We start from the raw sequence: 13,446 nt of genomic DNA on the forward strand, positions 1-13,446 counted from the left end.
GAAGCAGATCCTCCAGCCTCAGGCAAGCCTTAAGATGACAGAAGCACTAGAGGACAGCCTAACTATAGGCTCATGGGTGACTCTGAGTCAGTTCAATTGAGCTGCTCCCAGTTCAGAAACTGTGTGAGATTAACTTTTGCTGTTTGAAATTCTTAAAGTTTGGGGGTAATTTGTTATGTAGCAACAAAATAAACCTGTCATATGGTATAGTATACCTATCATATGACATATCATCTGCATTATATGACTTCATTTCCTTGTAAGAGCTGGCATCAGGACCCCAACCCTTCAGTTTCTCTAACCTGATCTCCTACCATTCTCTCCACTCACCCTCACCCTAGGCTCACTCCTGCCTGAGGCTCTTTCAACTTGCTTTCATATCTGCTGGAGACACTTCCTAAACCATGCTAAATCTCTGCATGGTCACCTCTTTATCTCTTTCAGGTCTTTATTCAGATGTGAGGTCTTCAGTATAGCCTTTCTTGACTCCCTGCACCCCTTATTGGCAACTCCCACATTTGTCTATCCCTTATTCCACTTTATTTTTATTCTTAGCCTTTATGATTAAAATCCCATGGATGGAGAAGCCTGGTAGCCTACAATCCATGGGGTCACAAAGAGTTGGATATAACTGAGTGACTTCACTTTCACTTTTTCTTTCTTTATGATTATAAGGCACATATATATGTATTATGTAACATAGATAATAAAATATATTTTACATATTTATAACTTCTATCTCCCCCACTAGAATGTAAGCTCCATGAAGGCAAGAATTTGTGTTTTTGTCTCTTTTGGTCACTGCTCTGTCCTCAGCAACTGAAATAGTGATAAACACATTGTAATAGTTGCACAATACATATTTAGTTGAATGGGGAAAATGAAAGCCATAATTAACCAATTATAGTATGTATGTCTTTTAGATCTTATATCATATGTTACATACCATATGTTGATGTCACATATATATTATACTTAAACACAATACAGGAAATGGCAAACTACTCCAGTATTCTTGCCTGGGAAATCCCATGGACAGAGGAGACTTGGTGGACTACGGGGTCACAAAAGAGTTGGACACGCTAAACAGCAACAAGCATGACATCCTGATATTCTCTTCTTATCCTTTCAGTAACCTATTTAACTTTATACTTTGTATATTTGTAAATCCCCAATGGCTCAGTGGGTGAAGAATTTACCTGCAATGTAGGAGACACAGAAGAAGTGTGTTTGATCCCTGGGTCAGGAAGATCCCCTGGAGAAGGAAATAGCAACCCACTCTAGTATTCCTGCATGAAAAAATGCCATGGACAGAGGAACCTGGTAAGCTACAGTTCAAAGGGTGGAAAAGAGTCAGACACAACTGAGCAACTAAGCATGCACAATGCTGTGCAGAGACAGTATGCCCATAAATAAGAAGACCTAGCTTTTTGTTGCTTGCTGGTTAGCTATGTGACTATGAGCCAGGCATGTAATCTCTCTGAGCCTCAGTTTTACTCATCTATAAAATAAGTCCATTATAATTTCCCTGTCCTATCATAGGGTAGTTGTAAAAATCAAATGATAATGAATGTTACAGCATTTTTTAAAAATCTAACACATAAGTGTCTCTGAAATGTGTTCCAAAGACCACCTGATCCAGGATATGCTCTGTGGAGAAAAAAAAAGATCAAGAGATTTGGGGAAATGAATTCCAGTATTCTAAGGCCCCCCAGCTCCCCAACCCTATGGACACTCACAATTTATTAGCACATGAAAGGCTCTGAAAACCCTTCTGCCTGAAAGGTTTTCCCCGAGTGCACCTGACTACACTTGGGGGGAACCTTGCTCTCTAAATATAGAGAATATCGCCTTTGTTAGCAGCATAACAGTGTTACTTTAGACCAAGAAGGAATTCTAAAGTTTTTGGAATCGAAATCCGAGCGAGGCAGGCGATGAGATCCAACAGCTGATATGGAGACTTGGGGGAGGAGGAATGAAGAAAACGAAATGGAGGAGGCACGAGAGAGGGGGGAAGCAAAGCAGCAAGAATAAGGAAAAGAAGGAAGAAGAAAAATGGTGGTAAAGGGAGGAAAGGACAACTAAAATAATCTCCTTTGAAAAGAACCCAGCAGAACAAAGGCAACCTGAAATTTCCTGTGGGTGGGGGCGGGGGAGCGAATCCAGGAATCCTGGTGCTGCCTGCTGAGCCAGGCTTATTCCTTTGAGCGCTGCCTCTGCCAATTTCCGCAGTTAGAGCTCCGGCTTCCTTTTCAGTTTCAAAGAACCTCTGATTGAAGAGATTTCTTCTTTATCAGGGAGGAGGAATCAGGTAAACCAAATCAACAGCTTCTCAATTTGGTGTACTTATTAAGTGCCTGAAACGGCAGCTGCCATTTTTCCTTTCCTTGTGAGCAATAAGCCTTCTGGCAGCATTCATCTCCCCAGAGCATGTCTGGCTTGGAAAAGGAAGAACTGCAATTTCTCTTGAAAAGATTCCCTAGGCTAAATGGGACATGAAGAGGTTAGCAGGTTTACCTCTGGATCAGCCTTCCTCAGCCCAGTCTAAACAGATATTTGTAGAAAAAAATTCTGTAGCTGTCCAGCTACACTTATATTTCCAGCCCTCACAGTCAAGAAGTTCTTTGTTATACCTTATTTCAGTCTTTTTGTATAATTTCATTATTTTTACTGCCTTTTCTTTACCCCAGAATAAGGAAGTAATCTGTCATAAATTGTATGTATAGTGCACTTTGTAGTAACCGATTTCTCTGGGTATACAACTGGTTGCTGCTGCTGCTGCAAGTTGCTTCAGTCGTGTCTGACTCTGTGCGACCCCATAGACGGCAGCCCACCAGGCTCCCCCGTTCCTGGGATTCTCCAGGCAAGAACACTGGAGTGGGTTATATAACTGGTTAATACCAACTAAAGAATCTCATTTCCCACCAAATGAGAGACTGGACTTTTTTTTTGTAATTGTGAGATTCAAAGATGGGATAAGGAGGTAATGGGAAAGGAAGCAAATATGTTGGGCACCTGCCCAGTCCCTTATATATGCTCTCTTATTTAATCATTACAACAATCTAAAATGCAGAGATTACAATTTGCATTTTATAAGTGAGGAAACTGAAGTCCAGAAATCAAACCGCTAATATGTAAGTGGTGGAATCAGAATCAGATCCACATTTGACTGTCAAATTCATGTTCTCTCTACCCCAAGGGCTTGTATATAACACAGAGAAACCTGGGTCTTTGATTGTCTTGCATTCCTTATAATAAATTTGGTGTATTCTTTAACCCCACAAACATGCTGGGATCTGGCCTGTTTTCACAGGCCCATTTACTGCAGGTTAAACTTAGCATCAGAAAGGTGCTAATAACTCCCTGAAGGTTTTTCTGTGACCCAGACTGAACTCAATCTACCTGATGTCACCTGCCTCATTAGACTGTAATCTCCACAATGGTAAGGACCATGTCTGTCTTATTCACCACTGTATTCTCCTAGTGCTAGCACAGGACCTGCTACATGGTAGATATTCAATATTTGTTGAATGAATGAATAAATGCATGACAAAGACAGACAAAAGACTCCATAATGCAAGATAAGAGAAACTAAGATGAAGATTAAAAAGGCCAACCAACATTTATTTTAAAGACGAAGCAAGGAAGAGTAGAGATAGCCAGGAAGAGAATGAGAGACAGCAAGATAAGAAAACTCAGCACAAACAAGCAAGATAAAAATAGCCTCTTGCCACTGTCCTTTTAAAATTACTTTCTATATTTGAGTCTAAGTGACAAGTGAAATCTCCTCTGTAATTTCCCATGTGTTCAGCTTAATGAATTTCCGGCACATGGTTTCAGTATTGGAGGGCCAATTTGGACACTGTGGGGGTGGGGTTGGTGAGAAAATGAGGGGTATGGAAATAGACTAACTAATTGAGTCTAGAAACCAAATGAAGGGGGTGATTGGAAGCATGTGAGGAGGGAGCCAAGTCTTGGAACTTGCTCAAAATTAAGAAGGACTTGGAATTAGTCTTGCTCTAGCTGATGTCACCATGATATTTCCCTACATGCCATAGAGGGAGCCTCGAATCCCAGAATGCCTTGCAACTGTTCTTTGTACCACATTGCCTATTTTCTAAAGAGCTTTATCTGTTTATATACAGGATATTCTATTAAAGATTTAATTTCAGCCACTGGAAAGAATAAAGAGACTCTAGCTCTTTCAGGTCCATATACCTTCTATGCAGTAGGTACACTATAAATGTTAAACCAAAACAGTATGAGGGAGTCAAACTAGGGACTGAAAGTTGTTCAGTCTTGTCCTACTCTTTGCGACCCCATGGACGATACAGTTCATGGAATTCTCCAGGCCAGAATAGTAGAATGGGGAGTCTTTCCCTTCTCCAGGGGATCTTCCCAACCCAGGAATTGAACTGGAGTCTCCTTCATTGCAGGCAGATTCTTTACCAGCTGAGCTATCAGGGAAGCAAGCTAGGGAGGGGGAATATAAGAATGCACAGTCTACCCTTCTGCATCTGTTTGTGCTGCCAACTCTAATGCATTTTCTCTGTATACTGAGGAGGGAACTCTGAAAGGCCATAGGGCCCAGAATAAAAAGTCCTTTCTAGACCTTAAAATTGGCAATGACCATGAGGTCCACTATTTTAATCAGAATTACAGATCTTTTAGGCCCCTGGTATGCTTTCTACTGTTGTTTTAACCCCTTGATTGAGATAGAATTCACATACCATACAACTTACTCATTTAAAATATACAATTCAATGGTTTCTATTATATTCACAGATATGTGCAACCATCACCACAATTTTAGGACATTTTCATCACCTCAAAAAGAAACCTCATAACTTTTAGCTATCCTACAGCCCTCCACCTTGATCTAAGCAACCCTCTGATTTTCTTTCTGTCTTTATAGATTTTCCTATCCTGGACTTTCATATGTATGGTATTAAGCAATATGTGATGAAAGTGAGTGAAAGTGTTAGCTGCTCAGTCGTGTCCGACTCTTTGTGACCCCATGGACTGTAGCCCACCAGGCTTCTCTGTCCATAGCATTCTCCAGGGAAGAATACTGGAATGGGTAGCCGTTCCCTCTTCCAGGGGATCTTTCCAACCCAGGGTTTGAACCCTGGTCTCCTGCATTGCAGGCAGATCCTTTACCATTTCAGCTACCAGGGAAGCCCAGCAATTTGTGGTTTTGTAACCAAAAGTGAGATCTGCTTGCTGCTCAAAAGCCAATAAAGAGGCCAGGTTGGTGGAAACTTTGCTTTATTTGGGATGCTAGTAACCGGGGAGATGGGGAGCAGAGGGACACCTGTCCAGAGGCCAATTCCCCTCTACCTCCAACAATCAGGAGACAAGAGCTTTTTATAGTTGGAGGGAGGGGGCCACATGCAGAAAGAGTATAGTCAGCTCTGACAGTTATCTTGAAATTGGTCATTGGTGGTCTGACCAGCAACATCTTGTTTTAAGTACAGTTAATCTTCAGTTCTATGGTCTGCTGCTGTGCTGCTAAGTCGCTTCAGTCATGTCCAACTCTGTGCAACCCCAGAGACGGCAGCCCATGAGGCTCTGACATCCCTGGGACTCTCCAGGCAAGAACACTGGAGTGGGTTGCCATTTCCTTCTCCAATGCATGAAAGTGAAAAGTGAAAGTGAAGTCGCTCAGTCATGTCCAACTCTTCACGACCCCATGGACTGCAGCCTACCAGGCCCCTCTGTGCATGGGATTTTCCAGGCAAGAGTGCTGGAGTGGGGTGCCATTGCCTTCTCTGGTTCTATGGTCAGGTTGTCACATTTCCTTGAGGCCAGTTTTCAGAGTTCTGACAGCTTATGTCATGGCTATAATCTGGTCATCATGTAGTTAACGTCTTCCACCTGGTGGGGGTTTCAGTATCTACAAGACAGCTCACAGGATATGGCCCAGAATGTTATCTATGCCCTTGAGAAGGAACTAAAGTCCTTAACTGTGCTAAGGACTAAACTATTATTTAATCTTGTTAGACTGCTTTCCTTTGTTTTTGAATTTCTCTAATTAAACTGGTTCTTTGGCTTAAGTTTTTCTGGGCTTCCCTGTTGGCTCAGTGATAAAGAACTGCCTGCCAATGCAGGAGATGCAGATTTGATCCCTAGGTTGGGAAGATCCCCTCGAGGAGGAAATGGCAACCCACTCCAGTATTCTTGCCTGAAGAATTCCATGGACAGAGGAGCCTGACAGGCTACAGTCCACAGGGTCACAAAAGAGTCAGACACGAGTTAGGGAGTAAACAACAACAAAAGTTTTTCCACAGACTAAAGGCAGATGGAGGACATGGGGAGCAATGACCATAGGGTCCTACTCCATTTCAGCCTGGCTTCTTTAACATAATGGTTTCAAAGTAGGTTCATTTAGGTTGTATCATGTGAATTAGTACTTCATTTCTTGTTATGGCCAAAATATATTTCACTGTATAGATATACCACATTTTATTTATTCATTTGTCAGTTAAATGACATTTGTTTCAACTTTTTAACTCTAACAAATATTGGTACTATGAACATGTGTGTAAAAATTTTTGTGTAGATTTGCATTTTTACTTTCTTGGGTATATACCTAGGTGTGGAATGGTTAAGCCTTAAAGTAACTCTATGTTTAATACTATGAGGAACAGCCAGGCTGTTTTCCAAAGCGCCTGTACCATTTCACATTCCCATCAGCAGTGTATGAGGGTTCCAATTTCTCTATATCCTTGCCAATCCCCATATGCTTTTGGGAAATAAGGACTACTACAGGGCCCCACTCTAACTTGGGTAGCTATTATAGAGCAGCAGCAAGGGGTATAGGGATGCAGGAGGGATCCCTCTTCTACTCTAAGCCTTTATGATCAGCCAGAGGGAATACTGATATCTTAAGTACTCTCCTTGATTCTGCAGGCAAGGTTAGCTGCCCCCTGACATATGCCCAAGGATACTTATTTTACTTATCTTTCTTCCCCACTAGATTGTAAGCTTTAGGTAGGCTGGAATCTCCTCTCCTCTGACTTTATACACAGTACCTATTCAGGATCTTCAGTAGATGTTTAGTAAATGTTGATTGGCTGATTGACTAATTGAACAAGTGATTAAATATCTCTCTACTGGTGATTCTTGTCCAGAGAAGGGAGGAAAAGAGCAGTCTCAAGGGCAAAACACATCCAGCAAGGAAGCAAGACAGAGAGGATAAATGAAGGAGAAAGGGAAAGGAGCTTGGAAGCAAAACAAAAAAAAAGAAGAAGCTTGGAAACCTAGCGTCCTTTGGGGCCAGCTTTTCAATTATGAGATCAAACTCAGGGCTAATGGACCTATTCTAATCCTTTGCCTTTCATCTGGCTGCTTTTTTTTTTTTTTTCTAAAATTTTCCCTTTTCTTTTTCATTATTATTCCTAACAATTTTGTCTTTACAAGAATAAGAAATAAACAAAAAGGTAAAAAAGTAGTTGCTACTATAAGTAAAAGACCACATAATACAACTCACCAAAATGAATTCATAATTTAAAAGGATGGAGATTAAGACTATAAAGGATTTTTTAACTGGAAAATGAAGAAATCATAATCTAGGTTTTCCTCAAAAGGATACTGAATGGCCTATACCTTAAAAAGGTGACTCCATTTTCAATACCACATGAGAACATGGCCCATCTCTCAGCCTTATTAATGACTGACCTTCCCTCTAGACAAATCCTGCCTTCTCCTTGGACTCATCTGTGAATTCAGTTGACTCCAAGTCATTTGGTCCCTCTATCCACAAAGGCCCTGGTATCTCTCTATTCCCAATTACTTCCTGTCTCTGCTCTGAAACCACACATGCACACTTTCACACAAACTTCATCTTTCCTTTTCATGAATCCTCAGGGTAGCTGTGCCTTCTCCATTTTGTGTGTATGGAAAGGAAGAAAGCAAAATACATGAGATGCCAATGCAATACAGAGCTCCTTTAGGAGAGCTCTGCAGGACGATTACCCACCCAATCGGCCCAGTTTGGTGTAGCTCTCATAACCATCCTTTATGTTTGCTGTAGCTCTCATAACCATCCTTTATGAACACACTATGATAGCTGGATGTGGGCACTGATTAGGGCAGCAGTCTTCAGCCACATTCCTATTTAACTGCAAAGCACATCTCCTGCCTACCAGCCCAGCACTGATCATATGATGTTTTTAAATACTGTATTTATGTAAGCCTTTTTCCTACCATAGACTGTGTCCAACTCCATCCAAACTGGGGAGGGTTTGTGTTTGCCACTTCAGGGCTCTCTATCCTTAGAGCCTGAAATTTTTTCCTGGAATCAATGTAGGACTCTGGGCTTTCTCAGCAGAGGTCTGGGAGGGTTGGGTTTATAGGAAGCACATTTTTTTCCCATTATGAAATACCTGAGGAAATAGATAATAAGACATGCTGGCAGATGACAAGGACTTTGGCTACTCCCAAGGGTTCACCTGACAAAGGTGCCAGGTGCAATAGATGGGCCGAGCCAACCAGATGCTGGGGACTGGGGGCAGGGAGATGCCAGGAACAAAGTGGCTTTAGAATTTGGAAAATTATAGAATGGATTTAGGAAGTACTGCTACTGGACCTTGCCTTTCTCATCCTCAGCTTCACCAAAATGTTCAGTAGGAGAGAATCATAGTGACTTCAAGTAGTGAGGGGAGGATTAGTGTTCAAAAGAAATGCTGATAACCTGGTGGGCAACCCGTCCAGACCAAAGATGTGGCCTCTTTGGCTGACTGTGCCACGGTGGAAGGCAAGTTTGGCAGAGAAAGCCAGTACTCTTTAGCCGCTGCAGCTCAGTTAAAAATCCCACTGCAGGGCCCCTAACCTGGTCCCGCAGGTTAGGCTGTAGGAGCGACTAGCATAAATAATCCGGGCGAAAACCTCCTGGAGAGATCCCAAAAACCAAGGTGACCTGTGTGCGTGGGCGATCCGTTGGCTGAGTGACAGAAATGCTGAAGAAAGCCAGGAAGAGGATCTGCGTGGGAGGTGGAAAAAGCGTGGGCTGAGCTTGCAGCAACCAAAAGGCGCCACACACGTGTGCGAGGAACCCGCGGCGCTCGGAGTGGGCTGACAGGAAGCACCGCCCCACTAGGACACATCAAGTTTTCTCTTAAGCAGTTTCAAACCCAGCGCGCTTTCCACGTGTAAGTACAAATGAGATGGGTGTCAAATAACCATAGCGCTTGTTCGGATTTCTATCCTTTCTCTTCTTGGGTCTAGCTCCTGTGTAGAGCATGCCCACCTCTACCACAGCTCTCCCATTTTCCTAACGCTTTCCTGGGCGGGGTTTCTGGGCCCCGCCCACCGAGGGCCCGCCCAGTAGCCGCCCCGGGGCGGGGCTCCCCTCGGCTCCCGACTGCCCTTTTCCCCTGCGGTCTCTGCCCCGGCTGCTGTGTCTCTACCGAGCTCCGGACACGTGCAGGGTGAGTAAGAGCAAAGTGGGGAGAAGCCTTGGAGGTTTACCAGCTAGGGGCGAGAGACAGTGGTTTGGAGGCTTCTTCCGAGGCACGGGACGAAACTGGGGCTCGTTCCCTAGTGACCCCAGGTTTGGAGGGCATCTTGAAGAAATGCTGAGGGATCGTACCCCTAGAGTCACCCCCTGTTTTCTACCATCCCTGCTGTCCCTGGAGAGTTGCCGGGAGTCGGTCTCGGGGAGCCTTGGTCCCAGGCACCAGGGCCAGGGACTTGGGAAGGTTCGTGAGGAACACGTGGTCGGGTGGAGCTCCGTCAGTCCGTTCAACCCCAGCGCGGAAAGGGACAAGCTATTTTTAGATTCGTTTTTAGACCTGGACAATGAGCCCTCTATTCTCCTTTTCCTCTAATTGTTTGGAAACGTTTTGGAGTGAAATTAGAGGAAGGCTGGGGAAAAGTATTGTCTTAGATACTCTCACCTTATACAAACAAGGTAAATTGTAAGTGTGAATGGGTAGGAATGTTTATTAACATTTTTGCAAACATTTTGGTTATTGTTTTCAACCAGTAGTTGGGGTCGTTGGCAAGAATAGCAACCTAACTGTCGCTAGTTTCTTTAACATCCCTTACTGCATCCAGTTATTTTTTAAAATGCTGCTTTTATGGTTCAAGAGATCACATAATTGAGGCCCTTCTCAATCTGGTTTCAACCAGCCTTTCCAATTTTTAGTGCCCATTGCCTTCCAAGGGTAAGTTCCCCTTCTGCTCACCAGTATTCATCATCTCTTTGCTTAGAGTAAGTTCCTGATAATAGCAAATGTTTAGTGCCCAGTCTATAGCAGATATTATCTTATGCACTTAATTTATATTCCATTTAAACCTCCCGAACACCTGGTGTACAACACCCCCATTCTACAAATGAGACAGGTACAGAGGTTAAGTTATTTGCCCACTGTCACTTGGCTGTTAAGTGACAGCCAAGCTTCCTGATACTTGTTGATGAGACCATTAATTTGCTACTGTTGAACTGCTGTGGTATGCAAGTAAGAATGACAACAATAAAGCTAACCAAGGGAAAGCTGTTAGTTCTTGACTATTGTTTCTGTGGTTCAGGCCTCACTAAGTTAAGGGAGTTTTGAGGGTAGGGGTCTTGAACGCCTCACAAGTGTTCACTAACTGTTGGCTGTCTCTAACCTGGAGTGCTTTGATTGCAGAGCATCCAGCCGTGAACTTTCAAGCAGATGCAGCCCCAGGTAAGTGCAGCTCCATTAACCTACCTTTGGCCCCAGCTGTAGGCAGCTGCCTAGGTTTCCGTGTACCTAGGCAAGTGTTACACTGCTGGGAGAACAGCAGCTGATAGCTGGTTGGCATTCTGGGCCTGGTTCATGCCTACTCTGTTATTAACTATACCAGGATGCCAGCATAGTTGTTTTTCCATTGAGGTTAAATCTGCAAGCATGTGCCTTTGCAGGGAGAAACCTAACGTGGAGAATGGTTCTGGTCTGACAGGTTTGACTAGAATGAAGTTCTTTGAATCATACCTTGGAAACAGAAGAAACAGAGGGATATATAAATAGAACAAGTTGAGGTGTTTTTTTTTTGTTGTTTTTTTTTTTTTTTGAGTCTACCGAGTGCTCAAACGGGGCCATGGGATTTTTGCAGATTTCACTGAAATCAAAGTTCATAGCTCCCACTCCTCTACCAACACAGAGCTACTCAGGATAATCCCTTTGTAGAAAGATTTTATAACTCTAGTTACTTGTGAGAATGCCATACCTTACAAGGAATGTGGATGTGAATTTGCTTTAAAATGATGAGCATTCTTTATCTCATTAATAGAATATAAAAATAGCAATTAATTGAGGGGCTCCAAATACTAGGCCTAGCTACAGCAGTACTAATTTCTGCTTCAGGTTGACAGATTTCTACTTTTTGTTGGTATCTTCCCTTGTGGCTCAGCTGGTAAAGAATCCGCCCGCAATGCGGGAGACTTGGGTTCAATCCCAGGGTTGCAAAGATCCCCTGGAGAAGGCAAAGGGTATCCACTCCAGTATTCTGGCCTGGAGAATTCCATGGACTGTATAGATCATGGGGTTGCAAAGAGTTGGACACGACCGAGTGACTTTCACTTTACTGATTTTCAGGAGTAAGCAGAGTTATTGCTTCTTTTGGAGCAGTAATTGAGTCCCCTTTGTAGTGATTTTGTTTTGGAATGCTAATTTTCTGAGAAGAGATGCTTCTCAGTTCTAGGCAAGAGTGATGCTGGAGATTATCCAATGGGGCAGACTTAGTTGCTGCTTTCAGTGAAAAGTAACATCTTAGTTTCTACAGAAGGACTTGAGGATGTTGGGAGGCAGAGGTGTTATTTGTCAAAGCTAGTTTTGTTCTATCAATTGGCTTTCCCTTAAAAGAATTCTCTTAGCTAAACGTTGGGTGCTTTGTGTGAATACCTCAGATGTTCATTGTGAATAGCCTTTTACATATGGGTCCATAATACAAGTGATAATCTAGAGAGCTTTAGTGGTAACAGGCAAGAAAAAAAGGCAAGTAATGGGAAATAATTGCTGAGGATATAAAAATTTGGTAAATCATAAATGGCAGACAGCATTGTTTCCATCTCTACAGAAAAGCAGCCTCAGAAGCTAGGATGTTGAACACTGAAATCTTTTTCTTTTTAGGATGACTCAAAAGTAGGGCATCCTTGGCCCTCCTGAAGAGATGAAATTAGTGGCAAGTGGACCATCTATCTGTATGGCGTTATCAGGTAAATGTCCTTACTCATTCTGATGCTGACCATGTGCCAGGCCTATTAGTTGGAGCCCATCAGAAAACAACTGGAAGGCAGAAACAATTGTATTTGTGCCTAACAAATTCAGCCTCTGGGCAGAAAAAGGCTGAATAGGATTTTGGTGGTTATGGTCTGAAGGTTTTTGAGATAATCTGAATCATTACATCTGAGAAAACTGAGGGGAGATTGTAAATTTCATGACGGAAAGTATAGTGTATCTTACCTTGTTCACAGATCCCAATCCCTAGATCCCAAGCACAGTGCCCAGCACATGGCAAGAACTCTCAGTGTTGGATAAAATGACTGACGGCATGGGAAAGGGTTTCCTGTTTCCTGTTTGTTTCAAGGTTTTGACAGCAGGGTCTGCAATCAGTGCTTCCAGGCCTCTGTTTTGCAGTCAATGTTCAATTCATGGGGATACCTTCTGAAATAAGTAAGAAAACTGTTTCAGGAATCATCCAGCAGTTGTCAGCTATCCAGGCTAGCGTGATGCCTCAGATGGTGTTACACTGTTGGAAGAGCAAGCACTGCCTTTATTGAGGTCTGACTTCAGCACTGTTTTGGTGTTGTGGCTGAGTACCTCTGGGCAGTGTTTTGCACCTCTGAGAGTGGAGTAACTTCTCCTGTGGAGTTGGTCCTAGTCTGGGTGCAAACAGTTTTTTTCTATTAGAAAAAGACCCTGCCTTATGGACAGCCTGTCATTTGTTTCCTCTTTGAATCCTAGATGCCTTTGCCTGAGTGAGAAACCTTCCTCCATTGGGACCCCAGAGGTCTGATGGCCCTTTGTGACATCCAAATAAGTAATGTATGTAGTCCTTTTGTCCTGAAGGTCCAGGAACATCTTTTGTTCTAATACTTGGTCTTTGAATCTGGTTCCTGACAGTGAGCTCCTAAATCCCTTAGAACTTCCTGGGTGATAGTAAAGTCTTTGTTCTAATGGGACTGGAATTTTTACACACACTCATATGATACACATTCATTCTCCAGAGAGGGGAGAGGGGTTGGAAATGATCATGATGAAGCCTCCATAAAAATTCCATTAGTATAGGGTTCAGAGAACTTCCAGGTTAGCTAACAACACATTGAAGTGCTGGGAGAGTGATGCCCCTTCCTACATACCTTCTCTTATGCATCTCTTCTATCCGGATGTTCATTTGTACCCTTTATCATATCCTTTTGCAATAAACCAGTAAACAGTAAACTGTTTTCCTGAGCTCTTTTGAGCCCATCTAGCAAAA

General features: G+C 42.9%; 1 protein-coding gene and 1 non-coding gene across 15 annotated transcripts in view; both read left to right on the plus strand.

Moving 5' to 3' along the window:
* Positions 1–9,368: 9,368 nt before the first annotated feature.
* Positions 9,369–13,446, plus strand: part of MATR3 (matrin 3) — a 39,070-nt gene continuing 34,992 nt past the window's right edge. For 11 of the 14 annotated variants that reach the window (XM_086411873.1, XM_086411884.1, XM_086411880.1 and 8 more), the window contains exons 1-4: positions 9,369–9,431; positions 10,635–10,673; positions 12,099–12,184; positions 12,933–13,013. Coding sequence is in view for 5 of the 14 variants with exons in the window: in XM_086411892.1 (XP_086268018.1) it covers positions 12,984–13,013 (30 nt within the window). In the remaining 9 variants the exon portion in view is untranslated. The remainder of the gene's footprint in view (positions 9,432–10,634; positions 10,674–12,098; positions 12,185–12,932; positions 13,014–13,446) is intronic. The other 3 variants (XM_086411875.1, XM_086411889.1, XM_086411882.1) reach the window with 1 other exon arrangement.
* On the plus strand, positions 12,666–12,865 carry LOC147369458 (small nucleolar RNA SNORA74). The gene has a single exon (XR_015168677.1). It is a non-coding gene; the product is annotated as a small nucleolar RNA SNORA74 (small nucleolar RNA).

This window comes from Bos grunniens, chromosome 7, assembly GCF_055505025.1.
Source record: "Bos grunniens cultivar Pamir isolate PY7600 chromosome 7, Bosgru_T2T1.0, whole genome shotgun sequence".
Lineage (NCBI taxonomy): Eukaryota > Metazoa > Chordata > Mammalia > Artiodactyla > Bovidae > Bos > Bos grunniens.